Here is an 18,430-nt window from a genome sequence, read left to right as displayed (position 1 = left end):
GAATCTGCAGCACCCAAAAAGAGGGGTGCATCTAGGCGTCCTGCCAAAAGCCAGGGATGGAGGGAAGCACATGGCTCACTGTGGGATAGGGTGGGGAAGCAGAAAGGTCCTGCCCCACACCAGCATTTGGGCAGGCTGGGCCAGCGGGAGTGGTTCAGGTCAGAGACTCCAGCAGGGCTAGCAGGTATACCCCAGAAAAGCCCTTGTGGGACAATATGGAAAGCTGTTAGCCTGGAGGGCTGGTTCTTGATTTTACCTCCTGTTTTGCTGTTAGACCCTGATGGATAAAGGCACGAGGCAGCTGTTGTGACATGGTCAGCGGGTGTACATGGAGCACAGGGGGAGTGTGTGGCACAGGCACCATGTGGGAGAGGTGGGGAGTGTGGTACAGGTATGATGCTGCAGCTTTGGGCCCCATCACTGTGAGAGCTCTGCAGCATACGCAGTGCTCTCCTAGGGAAAGCTGCCTCATGGAGTAGTGCTTCCTTTTTTAAAATGGTTGTTGGAGATGTCATTGGTGCTGCTCACCTTTCACACTATGGTTAAAGCACTTGTACACAAAGTGTGCATTTAATATTCAAGATGGCATAGCTAGTGAGAAACTGTTCTTTTAAAGCCCATCCCGATGGATGTTGTGGTCCCATTAAAATCGTATATTTGGTAATAAAGTTCTACATGAGGGCATAGCAGGGATAAGTGGCTTCTTATTTCTTTGTAATTTTCAAAAAAATACATTCACATTTAAATTACTTATTTTTAAATTTTTTTTTTGTCTGCTGCGATCTTTCACATGTCATCTCTGTTTCTGGGCAGGCAAGGAGACCAACTGGATGGAGACGGTTGTGTGTAGCTGTTTAGGGAAGTGGCTGTGTCTATGTCTGTGTAAGAATATGCGGAGTGCATGCTTCTAATCTTGATTGCATCCTCTGACTAATATAGAAAAGCATCTATGTAATCATAAAAATCTGCTTATAGTAAAAATGAAAAGGTTAATTATTCCAGTGCCTGTGCAGATGTTATTGATAATGCCTTTTATGTGAAAGAAGATAAACAAAGCAGACATCTGACTTTCAAAAAGACAAAAGAAAGGAGAAAACCCAATACTGTGCCAAATTTTAAAAAGAGAAACCCTTAAGGGAAAGAAAAATAGAAAGTTTGACAGTGCACAGTAAAAAAGCAAGTACTGAAAACTATGAAAAAAATCTTGTCACTACCACATCCATTAGAAAAATTCTATTCTGAGTACCCTTTGTAAAATATCAAAGCTTGATATCCCAGCAACAAATAAGAAACATAAATGAAATAAGGAAGGTTGAATTACATTATATAGTGCTTCACTTAAGTCTTCAGTTACTTGTGTCCTCAGCCTATAAATGCACTGATTCTACAAGATAAAAATGCTCTTTTATGGGATCAGAAGAGTAGAAACCTTTAAACCAGACACCACCTAAATCCAGTAACAAATATAACATTCTTGGTTTGAAAATTCATCATCCTGTTTGACATTTTACCTTCTGTTTTCTCCATGGTTTCTCAGAGTCCGCCTGTTTTCCTTGTGGTCAGCAGTTCACAGAAGGTTTCATGGAAGAAGAGGCGTGAGCCTGGCAAGAGCTAAAGGTCCCAGCAGGGTAAGTCACTGATATCTGCCATGTGCCATCCGATTTAAATTCAGAAAAAAAACATGTGGCCCATGTACCACAAGTTACAGAAACACTGGTTTGGAGTCAGTTTAAAAAGAACGCATGCACCTGTAGCCCTAGAGGAGCCGAGAAACAATGCCTGCTAGTCACAGAAAGGCGATGCTGATAAAAAGCCACTTAGTGATAAATTTAAATATGGGCCCAGAGAAATGAAATGTGGTGAGAGATCGCTTCAGGTCTAATAAAATCTAAATTAAAAGTTTCGGGTCTAACAAATTCTAAACTTAATTTTTTTAGTGGTGATAGGTAGAGGAGCGCTGTCTATATTGCCGAGTCAGCATGAAAGGAAAGACAGGGAAGGGGATATGCAGGAATTAAGATATGCCAAATAGAAAAATAAAATAAAATAAAATAAAATAAAATAAAATAAAATAAAATAAAATAAAATAAAATAAAATAAAATAAAATAAAAATAATTTCCTGAAGGTTCCTCGGATCATAGTTTTCTTGAAATACTTTGCAAAATGTTCAGTAATCTTTTATGGAAAAAAAAAGTAATTCTCACAAGACAATTTGTTCTGGATTCACTGAATTGTGTCAAAAAAATCCAAACTTTGTGTAGCAGCAAAAGCAAAGAAAAATATTAAATTAAAAAATATTTTAAATAAAATGTTTTGATTCGTCTATTTGAAATTACTTGTTCAGTCTGGAATTTCTTTTAAGATTAAAAATGTAATGTCAGCTCAGATTCACAGGCTTAATAAAAAGCTTTCTTCAGCCTGAAATTAAGCTTTTCTGTGAAATTACCATCAAATAACAAAAAAAATTCACACAGGTTCATCCATCCATCTAACCACCAAAAGAGCATCCTTTGTCCACTTCCCTTACTGTTTTGACTCTCTATCTTCTGTCATTTATTATTATTTAATTGTGCTGCCATTCAGCCAAGCCAGGGCTGAACTGTGCTAGTTGCTGCATGATTAGGTAGCCAAACCTTTAAATTAACTGTTTCACTAAAGAAACCTTTTAGATTAAAGACATAAATAAAAAGAGTTTAATCGAATATTTATCACAGTGCAGTCAACCAGGAAAAAAAACCAAAACAAAACGGTTGCCATGGCAGCTAAAATTTCCCTATACGAGTGTTGGGAGCTGTGATAGTTGACTGGTCAAGCCACAAACTTGGGAGCCCCTGCTACTACATGTTTCTTCTTTGGCCGGAGAAATGTAGCGTAGGTGTCTCTCTGCTTTCTTCTCTACTTGTTCAGCTGCCACGAAATTTAGGTGTGGGTTTTTTTAGGCTGCAGTCTGCTAAAGACCATGTACTTTCCTGTGCTCTGTATCAGTCTCTCGTTGTCATTCGGACAAATTATGTCCACCCTAAACATGCTTTGCAAATGATGTTTTTTAGCATCATGTCCACTTAGGGAGATAAGAATGTGCCTAGCCTAAGCATTTTGCTTTATAGTTCTCACCTTGAAGTTAAACTCTAAACTTGTTTACTGGCTACTGTAAGGCAGCATTAGCAGAATCTGAAATGCAGGCTTATATCAGTTAAGCATTTATGGAATTAGGCCATATTATATCACCACTGCATTGATGTGTGATTTTTTTTTCCTTGTGACAAAGACAATGAGAACTATATTTCCATGTTTCTTTTGTAATGTTGTCACACCTTTAGAGAAAAGTATGTTATCTGAAATGTCACCTAGTTCACATAGAAGTGACAACACGTGGCACTTTGTATCTGATCCGGCCTCCCTGCAGCTTAAGTATTTCTGAATAAGTAAGAGCTGCAGGGATGCTTAGTGATGTATTCCATATTTGGACTCACCTGAGGGGTTGTACAAAGAACGGGAACAGGCTCTGGAGCCTACTGGGCACAGTGGGATGCTATTTTTGTTTTCATTTCCAAAAGTCCTATTTACACCTATTTACATATTTGGGTCCTCTTACTTTGATTTACGTGCAATTATGTCCAACAAACCAGCTGGGTGTACTGAGTCAATCCTGTGGAATAAAAGCTCTGCAGGAGAAAGTGGACGGCAGTTACCCAGTTCACCTACTCACAGATGTTCCAATGCAGAAATTACTAATGCCATGGTTGTCTTATTCTGGGTGGGCCTTCTTCCTTCAAAGAATGACCTTCCTATACGGAAATATCATTCTTACAAAATTACTCAAGGAAAATATCTTTAAAAATTTGGCAGGTTAAATGACTCATTCAAAGGGTCATTATTTAATGTGTAGAACAAAAGCTGGCATGATTACTCTTATTCTTTTTCTGTGATAATGTAGCTCCTGGGAATCCTGCGCCTGAAGCAGAAGCACTATGCCAGTACTGGACAATTAAATGAAAAGGATAGTCAATCCCCAAAGGAGCTCAGCATCAAAGTATGAAGACAGTGATTTATCCAATCTTCTTGAAAACTCTGCATTATAAAGGTTACCTGGTAGGAAAATGACTGTTAGAGTTCACTAAGGTTTTTTACTCTCCATTTTCCTCTGTTCATCAGAAGAGCCAGGAAGGAAGAGCCAACAGCACTGGTGCCATGTTGGAGGGCGCATTCAAAAAGATCCCATCTACATTGTTAGCAGCATGGCAGGTTCGTGGAAAATTAATTCAGTCAGAGCCTCCTGTTGGGAGAGGATAATCCTGGTGCTTCCCGCACTTAAGGGGTGGAAAGCTTTTGTGTTTCCTCTTAGTAGCTGCCAGAGAGAGGGGTGGTACTTTTGTGCAACCCTCTGATGGCTGGTTACCTCCTTTGAAGATGATCTGGAGAAGAAAGGAGCACACATGGTGGCACCAACTTTCTGTGTCAAGAGGGATGATGGTACAACAGTTTGCTGCTGTGGCATGTGTTTTGAAGGGTATGAAATGCATTTAGTTACAGAAACAGAACTACAGCTACAAACTACTAATACAGCCTGAAGCTATTCCATGCATAGAGATATCAGCCTATAAATATGAACGCAGATTTATCCCACCTATTCCTGCCTGTCTGTGGTCACAACCGAGGGAATTTGTAAAAGAGTTTCCTCTATGTCAGTTTGGTCTTGAATTTCGGTTGTTATCGGGACCTAATGCATACACGTTGCTTGTTGGGCAAGGCAGCTATTCCATACTTCACCATCTGCTGGTCATCTTAGTACCTGACACAACTATCCTCCTTCCCTGTCCCCCTTTCATGGTTAACCTCACCTCTCTTTTATTTTTATCATGCTCGGTCTTCTATCCTTCTACCTCATTTTCCTTACTTCTCTCTCTGGCACCAGTTTGGACCCACATCCTCCCCAAGCCTTGGGGAACACTTGTCCCCAGCCCTTTTTCTGTTCTTGTTCTCTGTGGTTCACCTAGAATTCCTTACTGCCACAGCTGTCATTCTTCTGCTGACATTTCTAACTTCATGGTTACTTCTCCTCCTTGTGATGTGCCTGGAACTACCACTCCTCTTCCAAAAACATCCACAGCCTTTTTCTATCTTTCTGGCCCAGGGTATAAAGGTTGAAAGGCCATCAGAATCAATACGCAGGCAGAGGATTTGATCAGAGAAGTAAGAATTATGTGGCAAGGACAAGGACACTAACAAAGAAAAAATTTAAAATGTAATAAACGCAAACATGGCCACAGGATTCCCAGGAATGCCCCGCAGCTTATGAGCAAGAGAATAAGGCGCCTATGTATGAGTTTACATCTGGCCAGTTCAAGTCATGGCATGGGAGCGCTCCCACATTTCTCAACAATGCTAACCTTTTGCATATTAGCAAACATGCATACCTCCTTATCTCCCATAGAATAGGAGACTGTGACTTAGTTCAGTGTGATGGATATGAAGCCATGGCATTCTTCTCTCTTTTTTACATTTACCCACCTACCTGTTCCCTCTGCACTACACCCACTCCGTGCATTTGGATGTGAAGCCCTCAGCCCATAGGAAATGCCATGAAGTGCAGAATACAAGGTGTACATCTCCAAGGTAACACAGACTACTATAAACACGTGTCTGTGGTCTGTTCTCTGTTTTGCCTTCCGTGAGTTGTTGTTAAGGGCAAGATTTCAGTTCTTGCCCTCCAAGTGCACTGTTGCTTATTCTCAGAGACCCAAATAAATGCCTAAGGTAAACATCTTCCCATCACAGAGGGAGTAGAACATCCCTCTGTAACAGCAAGCCTTCCTGTGTAGGAGACAGAAATTTCCACCTTGCTTTGTCTGAGGCTGAGAAACACATAGTCATGGCATGGGAGCACTAAGCAAGACCGCACTGCCTTCTGCTCTAACAGCAGTATGTATTGCTTCAACCTTTTTTTTTCTCTAACCTAAACACAGCTGTCGTGATATTAGCCTGAAGCTGAACCAAAACAAAACAGATTGAGAGCAAGAATAAACAACACTTGACATGTGTTAGTCATGGTACTTAACATGTTTTAGAAGATACCCAGGTGCAACAGTGATTAGGATGTTGTAAGAATCTACATACAGAAAAACATTCAGTAAGTAAATATTCTTGGTGCCTGTGAGTCAATATATATACTATATATATATTTATATATTTTTTTATATATATATATGTATATATTTATATACATATACATATAGAGAGAGTATTTGGGCTTAAATTTGTAATTTTAAAGTAAATCAAATAAATAAGGACTTTAGCACAAATATAGTACAATAATCATATTACAAATCTTATAATGTAAATTCTGACTCACAAAATGCATACAATTCAGAAAAAGCTTCCTTTATTCTTGGTATCTGGTCCACCCTTGCTTGCAATACCCAAGACCAGTGTCACACTGCCAAGAATGAGTTAAGGAAGAAGAGCCTTTCCCAGTGGTGTGTGGTTAGATGAGGAGGATATGTAGGCCAAGGATACGTGGACAAAAAAAATTGCCTTTTGGGAGCCTTGAGTTGGCAGGTAACCAGCAGTCTGCTGAAAGCTGTCCCCAGAAGTGTCAGAGAAATTTCTGTTTCTTCTCAAACTGTGGGTGCCCCAGAAAAGCTGGACATTCTCTGTGACCAAGCCAAAAAGTCAGGCGGTGGACCTACATGTGCAAGACGCTGGTGAAGCAGCCGAGAGCCAAGGAAGACCAAGTGATAACAGTGTTGACAGACTACATTGGCAAAGGCTGAGACTAACTGTGTTTGCAGTCATTTAACACTGTTTGTGTTCTAATTTCACTGTCTATACTTGATGGTAAGTAAGTGCCTCATATCCAGGTCAGATGTGACATATTTTGAAGATGGCTCTGCTGGCCTTAGCATATTGCCGTTAGGACAGAATTGCCTTTTCCCCTTTCCATCTGCCATTAGCTTTCCAGTAAAGTATTGAGAACCGAGTAAACCATCCTCTCCTTTCTCAGCAGAAAAAATGAATAATAATTGTAAATTTTTATTTTTTTTTTTAATATTATCCTGCCCTTAGCATCTTGCTAGAATGGCTGGCCACCTTTTATTATCTAAAGCTAACAGTGTATGAAGACGCAGTTATATTTGACTTTGCATTGTGAGGTTCTTATTAAAGGTAGAAATCAAGTTCTCAGTGTGCAGAGTGAGTGTGTTTCATTTACTATTAAAACTTATGTGAGTGCTTGATTTTGTGACCTCTAAATGTTATTGGACCTAGCTCTGTTCTAGGTTTTTTACAATCTTTATCCAGGATGCTGGATGACACTAGGCTTTTGCTTAGTTCATTGATGGCAGCAAATACTATCAAGGTGTCTCAGAAAAAGTGAAAAAACAGATATATTTTTTAGGTTTGTTGTTATTTGAAGAAAGTGTATAGACTGAAGATCTCTGCTGGCACCATCTGCAGTTTCTATTTTGAGGTTAGAAGTACTGTCTTATAAGAAGAGAAATTATTTTAATTGTGTTCAATTAAACCATAGTCGGTACCCCCAGTAGGGGCAAAAGCCACACTGTGCCACTCAATTTAAGCAAGCTTTTCTTTGATTTTATGTTACAGAAGGTAAAACCTCAGATCCGTGTATGAATTTGCCTGTGTTGTCTGCTGTCCCCTTGCTATTGCCAAAAATAACTTTCCTAACCTTAAGTCTGGCAATGCCAAATGAAATACGATCAGGATCCAGATGATCTTGACAGTGATGTTTCATTCTGAAGAGTGACTTACGTGCCTTTTCTTCTGGACCTTGGTTATTTGTGTTATTACTAGAGGGAAAAGTATTCTTCTGGGAAGAAAGGCAGTTTTGTTTGACTATCTGCACAACGTCTATTTTTCTGATTTTAGCATGGAAGCACAGTAGCTTCAAGAACAACCAGAAACGTCTGGGCCATAATGGTGGACCTGCTGGTTGATTTGCTGTGGGGCTTGTAAATGCATGAGTGCTCACCACCTGCTTTTTCCTTCCTTCTTTACTCCTTGGGCAAGGAAGAATTTCCATGCTTCCACCTTCAATCTCCTCTCCCTCTTGCCTATTTACGTTGACACCAAAAGAAAGAGATCACACAATGAAACCATGTTCATGTAAATAAATGTGGAAAACGTAAGGGAATGCTGTAATCAAGCTTGGAAAGAAGCACACGTTTTCCTAACTTGAGTGGAAGGATGTTGCTTGCTGTTAGCTTCTTACATATCTTCTTAGTCCCTTTTGAAAAACAGAGTCTTTTTAACAAAGCCACTTGGATGCTGTGTTTCTCAGTGTTGTATGTCCTAACTTTTGCTTAAAAAAATCGAGACAAAACTCCTATGCCCAAGATCCTCATCCGTACAGCAAGAACACAGTATCACTGAAACTAGACTTAGACGAAGTGGAGATCTACTATTCACCCCCAGGCTCTGAGAAGAGGTTTTAAAAAATAATTTTCCCTTTTGTTGTGTGGAAGTCATGGCAACGCCCTGGGAATCTTGCCTAGTCAAATAAGTCCATGGACACTGGCATTCACAGAAAAAACATGTCAGGAGGTCAGCTAATCCACTTCCTACCCTTGGACTAGGTTGCCTATGTTGATCAGACATCACGACAGAGACTAATCTAACCTAATCTGTTCTTTAAATATCAGGGATGGGAAGTCTTTATTCCCCTCAGCCATCAGTTACAGCCTGCACAATACTCACTGAATTTTGTTTTCTGTTTGCTGACTCACCCTTGCCCAGAAACTAGTTCAATTTAATTTTTCTGTTACTGTAATTCACTGTTGCTTGGAGATTATCCTGGGCTGTGCTGGCTAGCATGAAGCTAGAAAAGCAAGAGGTCGGGATAGGAAGAAGGCCAAACAAGTTCAAGATTTTCTGCAATGTATCAGTTGATAGAAAATGTAAAGAAAGACTTTGCTTTTCAGAAGCTGTATTATCAATATTAGAAATGTGGGTTAAAAATGGGAAGACTTGAAATGGTAATGAATAGAAGCAGAAAGTTTAATGTCTATCACCTGGTGAGACTGGAAGAGTGAAATAAGCTCTTAGCTGCTTAGGGATGGATAAGAGAGGGCTAAGTAGCTCAGGACAGCAATATTGTAAATACACACAAATCAGTGTTTTAACTAATAGCACAGGGAGCTGCTGCTGAAGGCCTGCTGTAAACTCATCAAATCATCCCACAGAAGTATTACTATCTAAGTATCTGTGCATATGGAGATGAAATAGTTAGAGGGAACTGAACAGGTCATAGGTGTGTCAATTTTAACTTTAGTACAACATTTTCTGATACATTAGTACTGCATCAAATATTTAATTTAATAGAAAATAACTGGTTTGAATCTTATCTTAGCAGATAATCAATAGAAACTATTTGCTATGGATAAATGATTTTAATATAGCTTTGTGTAAAGCAAGTAAGTGGCCATCCAAACATCAAAAGAACTAAACTCTGACAGTTAACAGAAATACTGTGTGTGCATGTGTGTGCATGACGTTTAGATAGAAAAATGTGAATGGAAATTAAAAGTTCTTTATGAAGAATCATATCGGCCAAGATAACCTTACTGCGGCAGTCAAAGATGGAGAGGACTCTGGCTTAAAACCCAGATTGATTCAGTATTGAAGATGGTAAGGGTGAGATTCAGTTGTTTAAACATAGGTGCCTAGTGTCATTTATAAGGCACCAGAGTCATCAGCATGGGACTGGCAAATATGACAGAATTAATGGAAGCCCTGAAACCTTCTGGAGTGGTCACTTGTGGCTAAGTGGAATACCCTACCATGTCTAAAATGGAAGAAGGCACCTATGCTGAGGCACCTGAATTGTGCCATAATTTAAGGAGAATGAATAAGTCAATTAGTATAACTAAGAAACTAAGGCATGTACAAAATTGATACGGGGATGTAGAAGAAGATATAGGGAAAACAGAGATTGCTAGTGGGGTAACAGGGAGAAATAGGAGGAGCATCCAAGGAAGACCGTTGGTATTATATACCAGCGACCAGATCGAAATACCAAAATTACGTAAGCTTGGTTCTGCAGCATTGACATTTCTGTTCTGCAGCTGAACAAGAACAGGCTGATGCGTCTGTATTGCAGAAGGATGAGAAACTATTCTCCAGTGGATACGTCAGCGAGATGATGAGTCAGGCCACCGGATAGTGACAAGCTGGGCTCACAGCCAGCGGGAGAGCCCGCTTTCTTGCCTGTGGCATGGCGGGAAACAAGGCTGCCTGTTTGCTTTGTCAGGCAGGCATATGGTCTGCCTTTCTGCCTGGCTTCAATCAAAAACATTAAACTCAAACAATGTACTCTTGTAAAGCCTTTGTGTTCTGCTATCATAGCTTGTCTTTGGGAACCTACTCCCTCTGATTACTTTCGAACAGCTTTCAATCTGATCCTGTCCCTAGGACTGCCTCAGAGATACCATGCAGTGCTCACCAAATATTTTATCCAGATTTTGCAGACACACTCATGCACATGTCTTCTTGGTTTTCTAGGTACCTATCTCGAGGCCCTGGGGTATGATATGGAGAAACTCTTCAGCCCTGAAATCAATGGCCGCTTGCCTGAAAGGGAAAGGTTACAGTGCTACATCCTCTGAAAGATGAAGCTTTAGGTTCCTGCTGCATAATCAGGATCAGCGGTTATATTTCATGTCAAGATCCACATGCTTTTATTCACCATCTGGAAATTAATTTTAACTGCCCCATTATCTTCTAAGTGTTTTGAGAAAAGTTGATGTTTGTGAACTCCTACTCTAGTGCTAAGTGCCATAGAAAATGCACAGGAAGAAACTTGTCAGTCTGACTGTATCCAGAATGAGAAGAGAGTAGAGCAAAGAGGGCTTAAGGCCCCACATCATACAGATACTTAATTAGTGACTATTGTCTTTCTTGTGCACTGAATAAACAGGGAATCTTGTGTGTTTGCATGCTTGTGACATCCTCTGTGATCATCTAATTGATGTCCCGAGCATAATGTAGATGCCTAACGGGTTTAATTCAGATGCCATTGGCTTAATTCGGCCATAACCCTATTTGAGTAGTTGGCTTTGCTAGACTGCTCTCCATATTACAGATTTACTAAGCTGCACTTTGGTTAGTTTATTATATATTGTGCTCTTTCCATGTTGTGAATATACTGTTGCCATAGCAAAATATTCAGGGGGTAAATTGGCAGTTGCTTTTCTTTTCCCCTAAAATAGAAAGAAGATTATTAATTTCATTACAGTGCTATTTTCCCTTCTCCTTCCTCTCCATGTGCAGTCTTAGATTTTCCTGAGCATTTCTGTTGCTAATTGCTTCACAATTCTTTATTACAGCATCAGCTTCTAATGGTTACTTGCACACTTGACAGACAGAGTTACAGGTTACTTTGGCTTTCAGGATATTCTTTTTTTTTGGTTGAATTTTATTTTCCCCTTCCCTTTTAGTTTTCCCGTCTCCAAAACTTCATAGACTGCTTTGTTTTGGACTTAGAAGTAAACAACACTAGTATTTATTTTAAAATTAAGTAGTGTCAACATTTGTCACTGATAATGCTGGCAAAGGAAAAATGTACTTCTTAAGGTTTCTTCTTTGTCCCTTTTCCTACCATTACAATAATACTGGGAAAAGTTACTTTAATATTTTACTTTAATACTTTTAAGGATATTCTTAAAATAAATGACTTGTTCATGACCAGTATTCTATTTCCTTGCCCAAACTAAAAAAAATGTTTGGATAATCTTTCATTGCAAGACACCTGGTCTGCTATTTTACTTCACCAAGGTAATGCTTCATGAACGAAGTCAGTTTTCAAGATTTACATCTTCCTTTCTCCCACTGCCTGACGCAAACTTTATTGATATTTTGGGACTTGCATTGGGCTGTCATACCTTTCAATTCTCTTAAGAGTATTTAGTTAGACAAATTTGCTTCACAGAAATCTAAACCTGCCAGGTTTTGCTCATGGGCAGAGCTTTTCTTCATACGTTTTGGGAGGTGATTTAAATTAATTATTCATGTTCTGGTATACATAAGCACTATTTTGTTAAAGCCTGTCCTTTCAAACCACTGCACCATTTCTGTAAATTTATTTCCTTGTTTTAATCTGGAAGGATCTATAGACAGTTGTTGACAAGCGTGTTACTTTTTGCTTGCAAAATTCTGCGGCACATTGTCGACGCTCGAGCAGCACATGCTGGTGCCGTCCCTGTCAGTGTTCACTGACAGCAAGCTTAAGCTTGATTTGTTTGACTTACGGTTATTATGACATTCTTGCAAGCATGAACTGATGCCGTTTCTTCAATACCACAGTGAAGCTCGGAACCGACCCCTCTTTTATCTCAATAACGTGTCAACTCTGATGCCTATAATGAAAGTCAGATGCCAGCCCTGTTAATTGTTTCACTGGCAATGCACTGTAGTGGGAAGAGATAGGGCTGGTCACTACTGGTGGCATGAGGTGAATAAACAGAACATAAGAATGGCGCCTGTCTTGCAGCTGGCAATACACCTGGAGTCCTGAGTCCAGTTCCGGGCTCCCCACTACATACTGAAGAGAGTCCAGCAAAGGGCCATGAAGATGATGAAGGGTCTGGAGCGTCTCTCCTATGGGGAGAGGCTGAGAGAGCTGGGGCTGTTCAGCCTGGAGAAAAGAAGGCCAGGGTGATCTCATCAATGTATACAAATACCTGAAGGAAGGGTGCAAGGCGGATGGAGCCAGGCTCTTCTCAGTGGTGCCCAGTGAGAGGACAGGAGGCAATGGGCACACACTGGAACACGGGAGGTTCCCTCTGAACATCAGGAAACACTTCTGCGCTGTGGGGGTGACGAAGCACTGGCACAAGTTGCCCAGAGAGGTTGTGGAGACCTTAGAGACCTTCAAAAACTGTCTGGACACAGTCCTGACAACTGCCTCTAGGTTGTCCTGCTTGAGCAGGGGGGTTGGACCTGCTCACCTGCAGAGGTTCTTTCCAGCCTCACCCATCCTGTGATTCTGAGACTGCAGAGAAATAACAACATGTCAGGGACCAATTCTGCCAATTATTTTTTCATGGAGATGAACAGTTCTTTGGTGACTTCAGATACAAGTACTGCATTACTATTTTCTTAAGAGTCCTGCAGTTTTCCTCTTCTCCTTTCGGTCATATTACCCCAGGCAGGCCGTGGTTACGTTATTGGAGAGGAGTACGGTGATCAGTTGCTGAACTTTTGAGGATTGCTTTGAGGATTTCTGTGATGCACCACCTCCTGGAATTAAGTAACTGCTTTACTTTGTACCACCCAACTCTCCTAAACATAGTTTAAACCACCAGGAGTCTTTTTTTTTTTTTTCTTTTAAATATAAGTATCGACACCATGTGGGAAGGAGAGGTGACAGCAAGCCTTTCTGGTGGTGTTTGGCCCCCTTAAGCTGGACTAGCCCCCCAACTCCTGACCCGTTTTTCTGCCCAAAACGGCGTGTGGGCGCCTGGCTTGGTACTGTGTGCCATGAGGAGATGCTTTTCACCAGCGAGGGGCACACGCAGGGCAGAAACACGGTGAGGAAACAAAGCGGGGCACCCCCAACCCGGCGGCCGGGGGTAACAGGCGGACAGGCCGGGGACAGGCTCGGCCCGCCCTGAGGTGATCGAGAGCCGCCTCTGCCCGCTCGGAGCGGCTCAGCCCCCTTTCCCTTCCCGCGGGGGCCTAGTCGGGGCGGCCCTCGGCTCTCCCGGGGGGAGGCTCCCGCCCGCCCCAGCGCGGCCTCCGGGGCTGCCCCGCCGCCTGAGCGCCGGGGCGGGCGCCGCAGGGGAGCCGGGCCGGCAGGAGGCGTCCGTCCTGCGGCGGGAGGGAGGAGGGACGAGGCGGGGGGTGCCGGTTCTCCCGGAAACAGCGCCGGCCGGCGGCAAAGCGGCGGCGGCTGCCGCGCTGGGAAGTCGCCCTGTGGTCCTGCGCCCTCGCCGCCGCCGGCAAGGAAGGGTTGGGGCGGCGCGGTGCGGCAGGCATGGAACCGGTGCCCCGCGAGGAGAAGCCCAACCCGCTGCGGGATGCCAACCTCTGCTCCCGGCTCTTCTTCTGGTGAGCGCCCGGCCGAGGGCAAGGGCAAGGGCGGCAGGGAGGGAAGGAGGGCAGCCGGCGCCGAGAGGTGCGGCCCCGGGGCGCCCGCCGGCGGGGAAGGCGCCGCTCGCCTCGCCTCGCCTGGCTGCTCGGCTGCGGGGCCCGGCCGGCGGCGGGGGGATGCTGAGCCCCGGCCGCCCCTCCCGGGAGGGTCTGGGCTCCCCGGCGGCGGGGAAGGGCGGGGAGGCGGCGGCCGGCAATGACTCCGCAGCCGCGGCTCGGCCCCGACCTGCCGCCCGTCCCCGCCGGCCCGGCGTGTCAGCGCTGCCGGACGGGGCAGCCCAGGCGCAGGCAGGTGGCTGCGGGGAACGCGGCGGCGGCGAGGCGGGGCGAGGTCGGCTGAGGTGAATCCGGCAGCCCGCGGCGGGCGGGTAATCCCCGGGACGAGCCCGGCCGGCGGCCTGTCCGCCTCGGGGCAGGGCAGCCCTCAGCCGGGCGGGCGGCGCCGAGCCCGGCCCGTCGCCCCCTTCGAGCACATGTGTGAGTCCCTCCGGTGGCTGCGGGAGCGTCCTCGGCCCCCTCGCCCCGGTGCCCCCGCCCGGCCCTGGGTGCAGGGCTGCTGCCCGGCGTTGTTCTGGTTTCCCCGCTTGCATAACGGGTCGCGGGCAGGCATTGCTCATCTCGGCAGGGCTGGCTCGTCCCGCTGTCAGCGCGGGGCTTTCCCCCGCCGTGGATGAGGTGGTTTCTGAGCTGCATGGCTGCGTGGGAGTTACACAGAATCACAGAATGGTTGGGGTTGGAAGGGACCTTCAAGATCCTCTAGTTACAGCCCCCCTGCCACGGGCAGGGACACTTTCCGCTGGACCAGGCTGCTCAAAGCCCCATCCAGCCTGGCCTTGAACACTTCCAGGGATGGGGCAGCCACAGCTTCCCTGGGCATTCCCGGTGTGAGGGATGGCAGGGCAGCAGCCTGGCTGCTCTCATTCCCCCTTCAGCTGCAGTCGGCTGCCTTGACTCCCGGGGGGGCTTAGGGTGTCACACAGCCAAGCCAGGGGGTGTTACGCTGTCACCACAAACTTCTGTGGGACCAGGTGACTACTAGTCCAAGGCTAGTGCTCGTTCTCTTATTAGCGGGGACCTCGGCATGGGTATCTATGATTACTCACAGCAGTGAGGCATTATAGCTCAACAGTTTAGTTGCTTTGAAATGTAATAGGAAAAGACATGCAGCGTGACATGGGAGAGCATCAACCTTGTCTGTCTTAGCGGATTCCCTTTGGAAGAGAGCAATTTTGGGGCTACCACTTATTCCGTGTCACCTACTGTAGCCTGAGCTACAGCTCGTGCTGTGTTACGTGGGGGAGGAGGGGAAGGAAGAGAGGGCATGGCACATGAGGCTCTGTTTTTTTTAGAAAGCCTCTGAAACACAAGTAAAAACTTTTTGATCCTATAAAGCAGCTCTGAGCAGATGCAGAAATCCCCTTTGGAAGGTAGGGGGATTTTAAAAGCCTCAGCAAATTTTAGTGTAGCAGATTTTCAGTTGAGGATGTCCTCAGAGGTACTCTGTGCAAAAAGAAAGCAAGCAAGAAAAAAAGGACGTTGCATCCTTGCATGTATCTGCAGTTTTAGTTGTAATTTCTTCTTTGACACCAGGGATGCCCATGTTGGAAGCAGCTTTCCTAGGAAAACCAGACAGAATGGGATGAACCACAGTTGGCCATGTAGCATTCCAGGGCTGCTTCTGGTCTGTTCCCTTTCCCTTGCTGGGATCTTGTGGCGTTACTAGTTGTTCTGCCAAAACCAATGCAGCTAGATGTGAAAAAGGAAGTGTGCAGTGCCTGTAGCTGATTTTCTGACTGCTCCTATCATCCTTTTTTTTTTTTTTTAGGCCTTTTGTATAGATCTCCATGTATTGCAGTGAAGTGTTCAACAGCAACAGTGAAGTACCTTAAATTTCCCAAGTTTTAGGCAAGCACCTGAAAGGCTCCTTTTACCCCAGACACGTCTGTAGGTTCTCGCTGTGCAAAGGGAAGAGTAGGTGGAAGTCTGTGCTTGTGGCATGACAGGCCTGCTGAAAGTCCAGAGATCAATTGGGACTTCATGCTCAGCAGTCAGGTGGTAGTGTACAACTGCAGGGCTTGTGCTTTGAAAAAGGGTTTAGTGGGGTGTGAAGAGCTTTAGAAGTCGCCCTATGTACTGTTTTATAGGCTTTCATAGCAGTATAATTCACAGCAGTGGAAATACCCTTTTAAAGTCTCTTCTCTTACCTGTGCTGCACATGCTCGTGAAAAATACCAGTATATCCTTATTATTTACTAGTCAGAAAGCATCAGTATTTTCTTAGTGAAAATTTCAGCTGAAATGATGCCTGCTGTGGCTTAAATTGAGTAAACAGGGAGGGGCTGTCACATTTCTGCAAGTTGATACTGTTTTACATAAAATCAAGCAAGTATTAAAACACGCTTCGTTAGTTATAAGGCTAACTTTAAGGGTAGCTTTAAGAATTGTTATTTCTTTCTACAAAGCGTATGGCGTCTGACAGACAGCTGTGTCAGTGCTGCTTCATTTCAACTGCTGTCTCATAGAGGATGTTCTGAGACGTTTTCAGCTGGAGAACTGGAAAAACGGTGCTTGAAGAGAGCTGTCCTGGGAGTAGTGTCAGCCACCACCATGCAGCTGCTTGAGTGTGCCTGCTCTGCTCTCCAAATCCCAGGTGTTGGCTGCTTGTTGTCAATGAGGGCAGACAGCAGGTAGCTAGGCAAGGGTCCTTCTTATTTTTATTTTATTTATATTTTGCTCCAAAAGTGCAATTTCGCCATTGCAAGGAAGCACCCTCTCCTTTGCTGCCAGTGGTTCAGAAGAAAAGCTAGAAATTGCTGCCTGGCAGAAACAGGATCAAACTCACCGGAGAAAAGAAGTCATGTTTTCATTGAATTATAAAACCAAGGTAATGAGTGTGTAGGCTGAAGACACATTCTTCTCCCATTGTTCAAAGCTTGTCTTCTTGCTTTTGGGTTGTGACTTTGACAAGTATGAGCTTGATGAACATTAAATGCTCTAGTAGTACATTCATGGGAAAGAGGAGCATCTGGGTTGTGTGTGAATGTTGTTATTTTTATAACGCATCCCTTGTGTAATGTTAGTCTACATGTTACAACAATAAAAAAAACTTTCTGACAGAAGTATGAAGATCAGGGCAGTTGCAAAATATTCTTGTTTTCCGTATCCCTCACTGAATTATCTATATTAACATAGGATTGTCAAAGCCCAAGTTGTTGTTCTAATGTTCAGATATAGCTCTAACTACTGACCTTCAGAGAACACAAGTTCTCACGGTCACCAAACTTCTTTAAGCTCTGGCTGGTAGTTCAGTTACAGAGTTAGCAGCACTCGGGTATATTTCTGATTTACTTCATCTATGTTTTGTTGTTGTTGTTTTTTTTTTTAAATTTTTATTTTATTGCTGGCTCAGCTTCCTAGTGAGACTGAAGGCTTTGAAGGATGGATAGGAGGATTTGCTTTCTTTTTTACGTCCGTCCGAGAAGGAAAGAATTCAGTCTGGTGGTTTTTATGTTTAAGCAGCTATTCCGTTGCAGAAAGTGTTTTGAGTTTAAAAAGCCTTATACTCCATACTTTATGCATCTGAGAATAGCACTTTTCACGTCTTTTTTTCTGCTGTGGGGGGGTGGGGATTATTAATTAATAACTGTACATGGTAAGAGTATATCTGTTTTCTAACTATTAACCCATCTTTGAGCTTGCATGCTCATTAAGTAGCAGATGTATTTTTATTTGCTTACAGCATTCGTTCTGTTGATTTATCAAACACGTCCTAGCTATACAGCAGTTGATTTTTTTTTTTATGCGTTCTGTTGTTCAGGCATCGAATCCACTTCAGTGGAAAGTTACAAAACATGGTGCTATGATTAAATTTTTAAAAGGCTGGATAACTTTTGGCCTGTTAATAACATGAGAAGGAGGGCAAGCTGGAACACCCTGGAAAGAGTATCTGGTGTTTTTGTTCAGAGAAATAAAATAAATTAAAGTCCTGCTAAATTTCATGTATTTATAATTTATTAAAAATATATAATAATAATTTTAATAGTAATTACTTATCTGTCACAGACTGGCTGTGCCTGTGAGAAGTTCTCTGCTCCTTTGGAGCACTGGACACTGTCAGCATCCTAAGTCTGGACGCCTTTTTACATCATCACTTGACATGTGGCACTTGCCGTTACAATAACAGCATTAAAACATGAACCGAAAACTTGCTCCAAGGCATCCGCACAGTTATGATTCCAAGGAGTTTATCATTACCTGTTGGTGTCTGACAGCATTGTTCTTGGCTTACTAAGTATGTGCTCTAGGGAAAATGACAAAACCACT

At 43.5% G+C, this 18,430-nt stretch overlaps 1 protein-coding gene across 3 annotated transcripts in view; it reads left to right on the top strand.

The window, feature by feature from the left end:
* ABCC4 (ATP binding cassette subfamily C member 4 (PEL blood group)) overlaps window positions 1-18,430 on the top strand; it is a 186,369-nt gene that overhangs the window by 15,059 nt on the left and 152,880 nt on the right. For 2 of the 3 annotated variants that reach the window (XM_063336387.1, XM_063336381.1), the window contains exon 1: window positions 13,860-14,065. In XM_063336387.1, coding sequence (XP_063192457.1) covers window positions 13,992-14,065 — 74 coding nt within the window. In that variant the 5' untranslated portion in view covers window positions 13,860-13,991. Of the gene's footprint in view, window positions 1-1,537; window positions 1,629-13,859; window positions 14,066-18,430 lie in introns of those variants that run through there. The other variant, XM_063336396.1, reaches the window with a different exon arrangement.

The sequence above is a fragment of the Chroicocephalus ridibundus genome, chromosome 1 (genome assembly GCF_963924245.1).
Source record: "Chroicocephalus ridibundus chromosome 1, bChrRid1.1, whole genome shotgun sequence".
In the NCBI taxonomy this organism is placed as follows: domain Eukaryota; kingdom Metazoa; phylum Chordata; class Aves; order Charadriiformes; family Laridae; genus Chroicocephalus; species Chroicocephalus ridibundus.
This window is presented reverse-complemented; position numbering and strand designations above follow the sequence as displayed.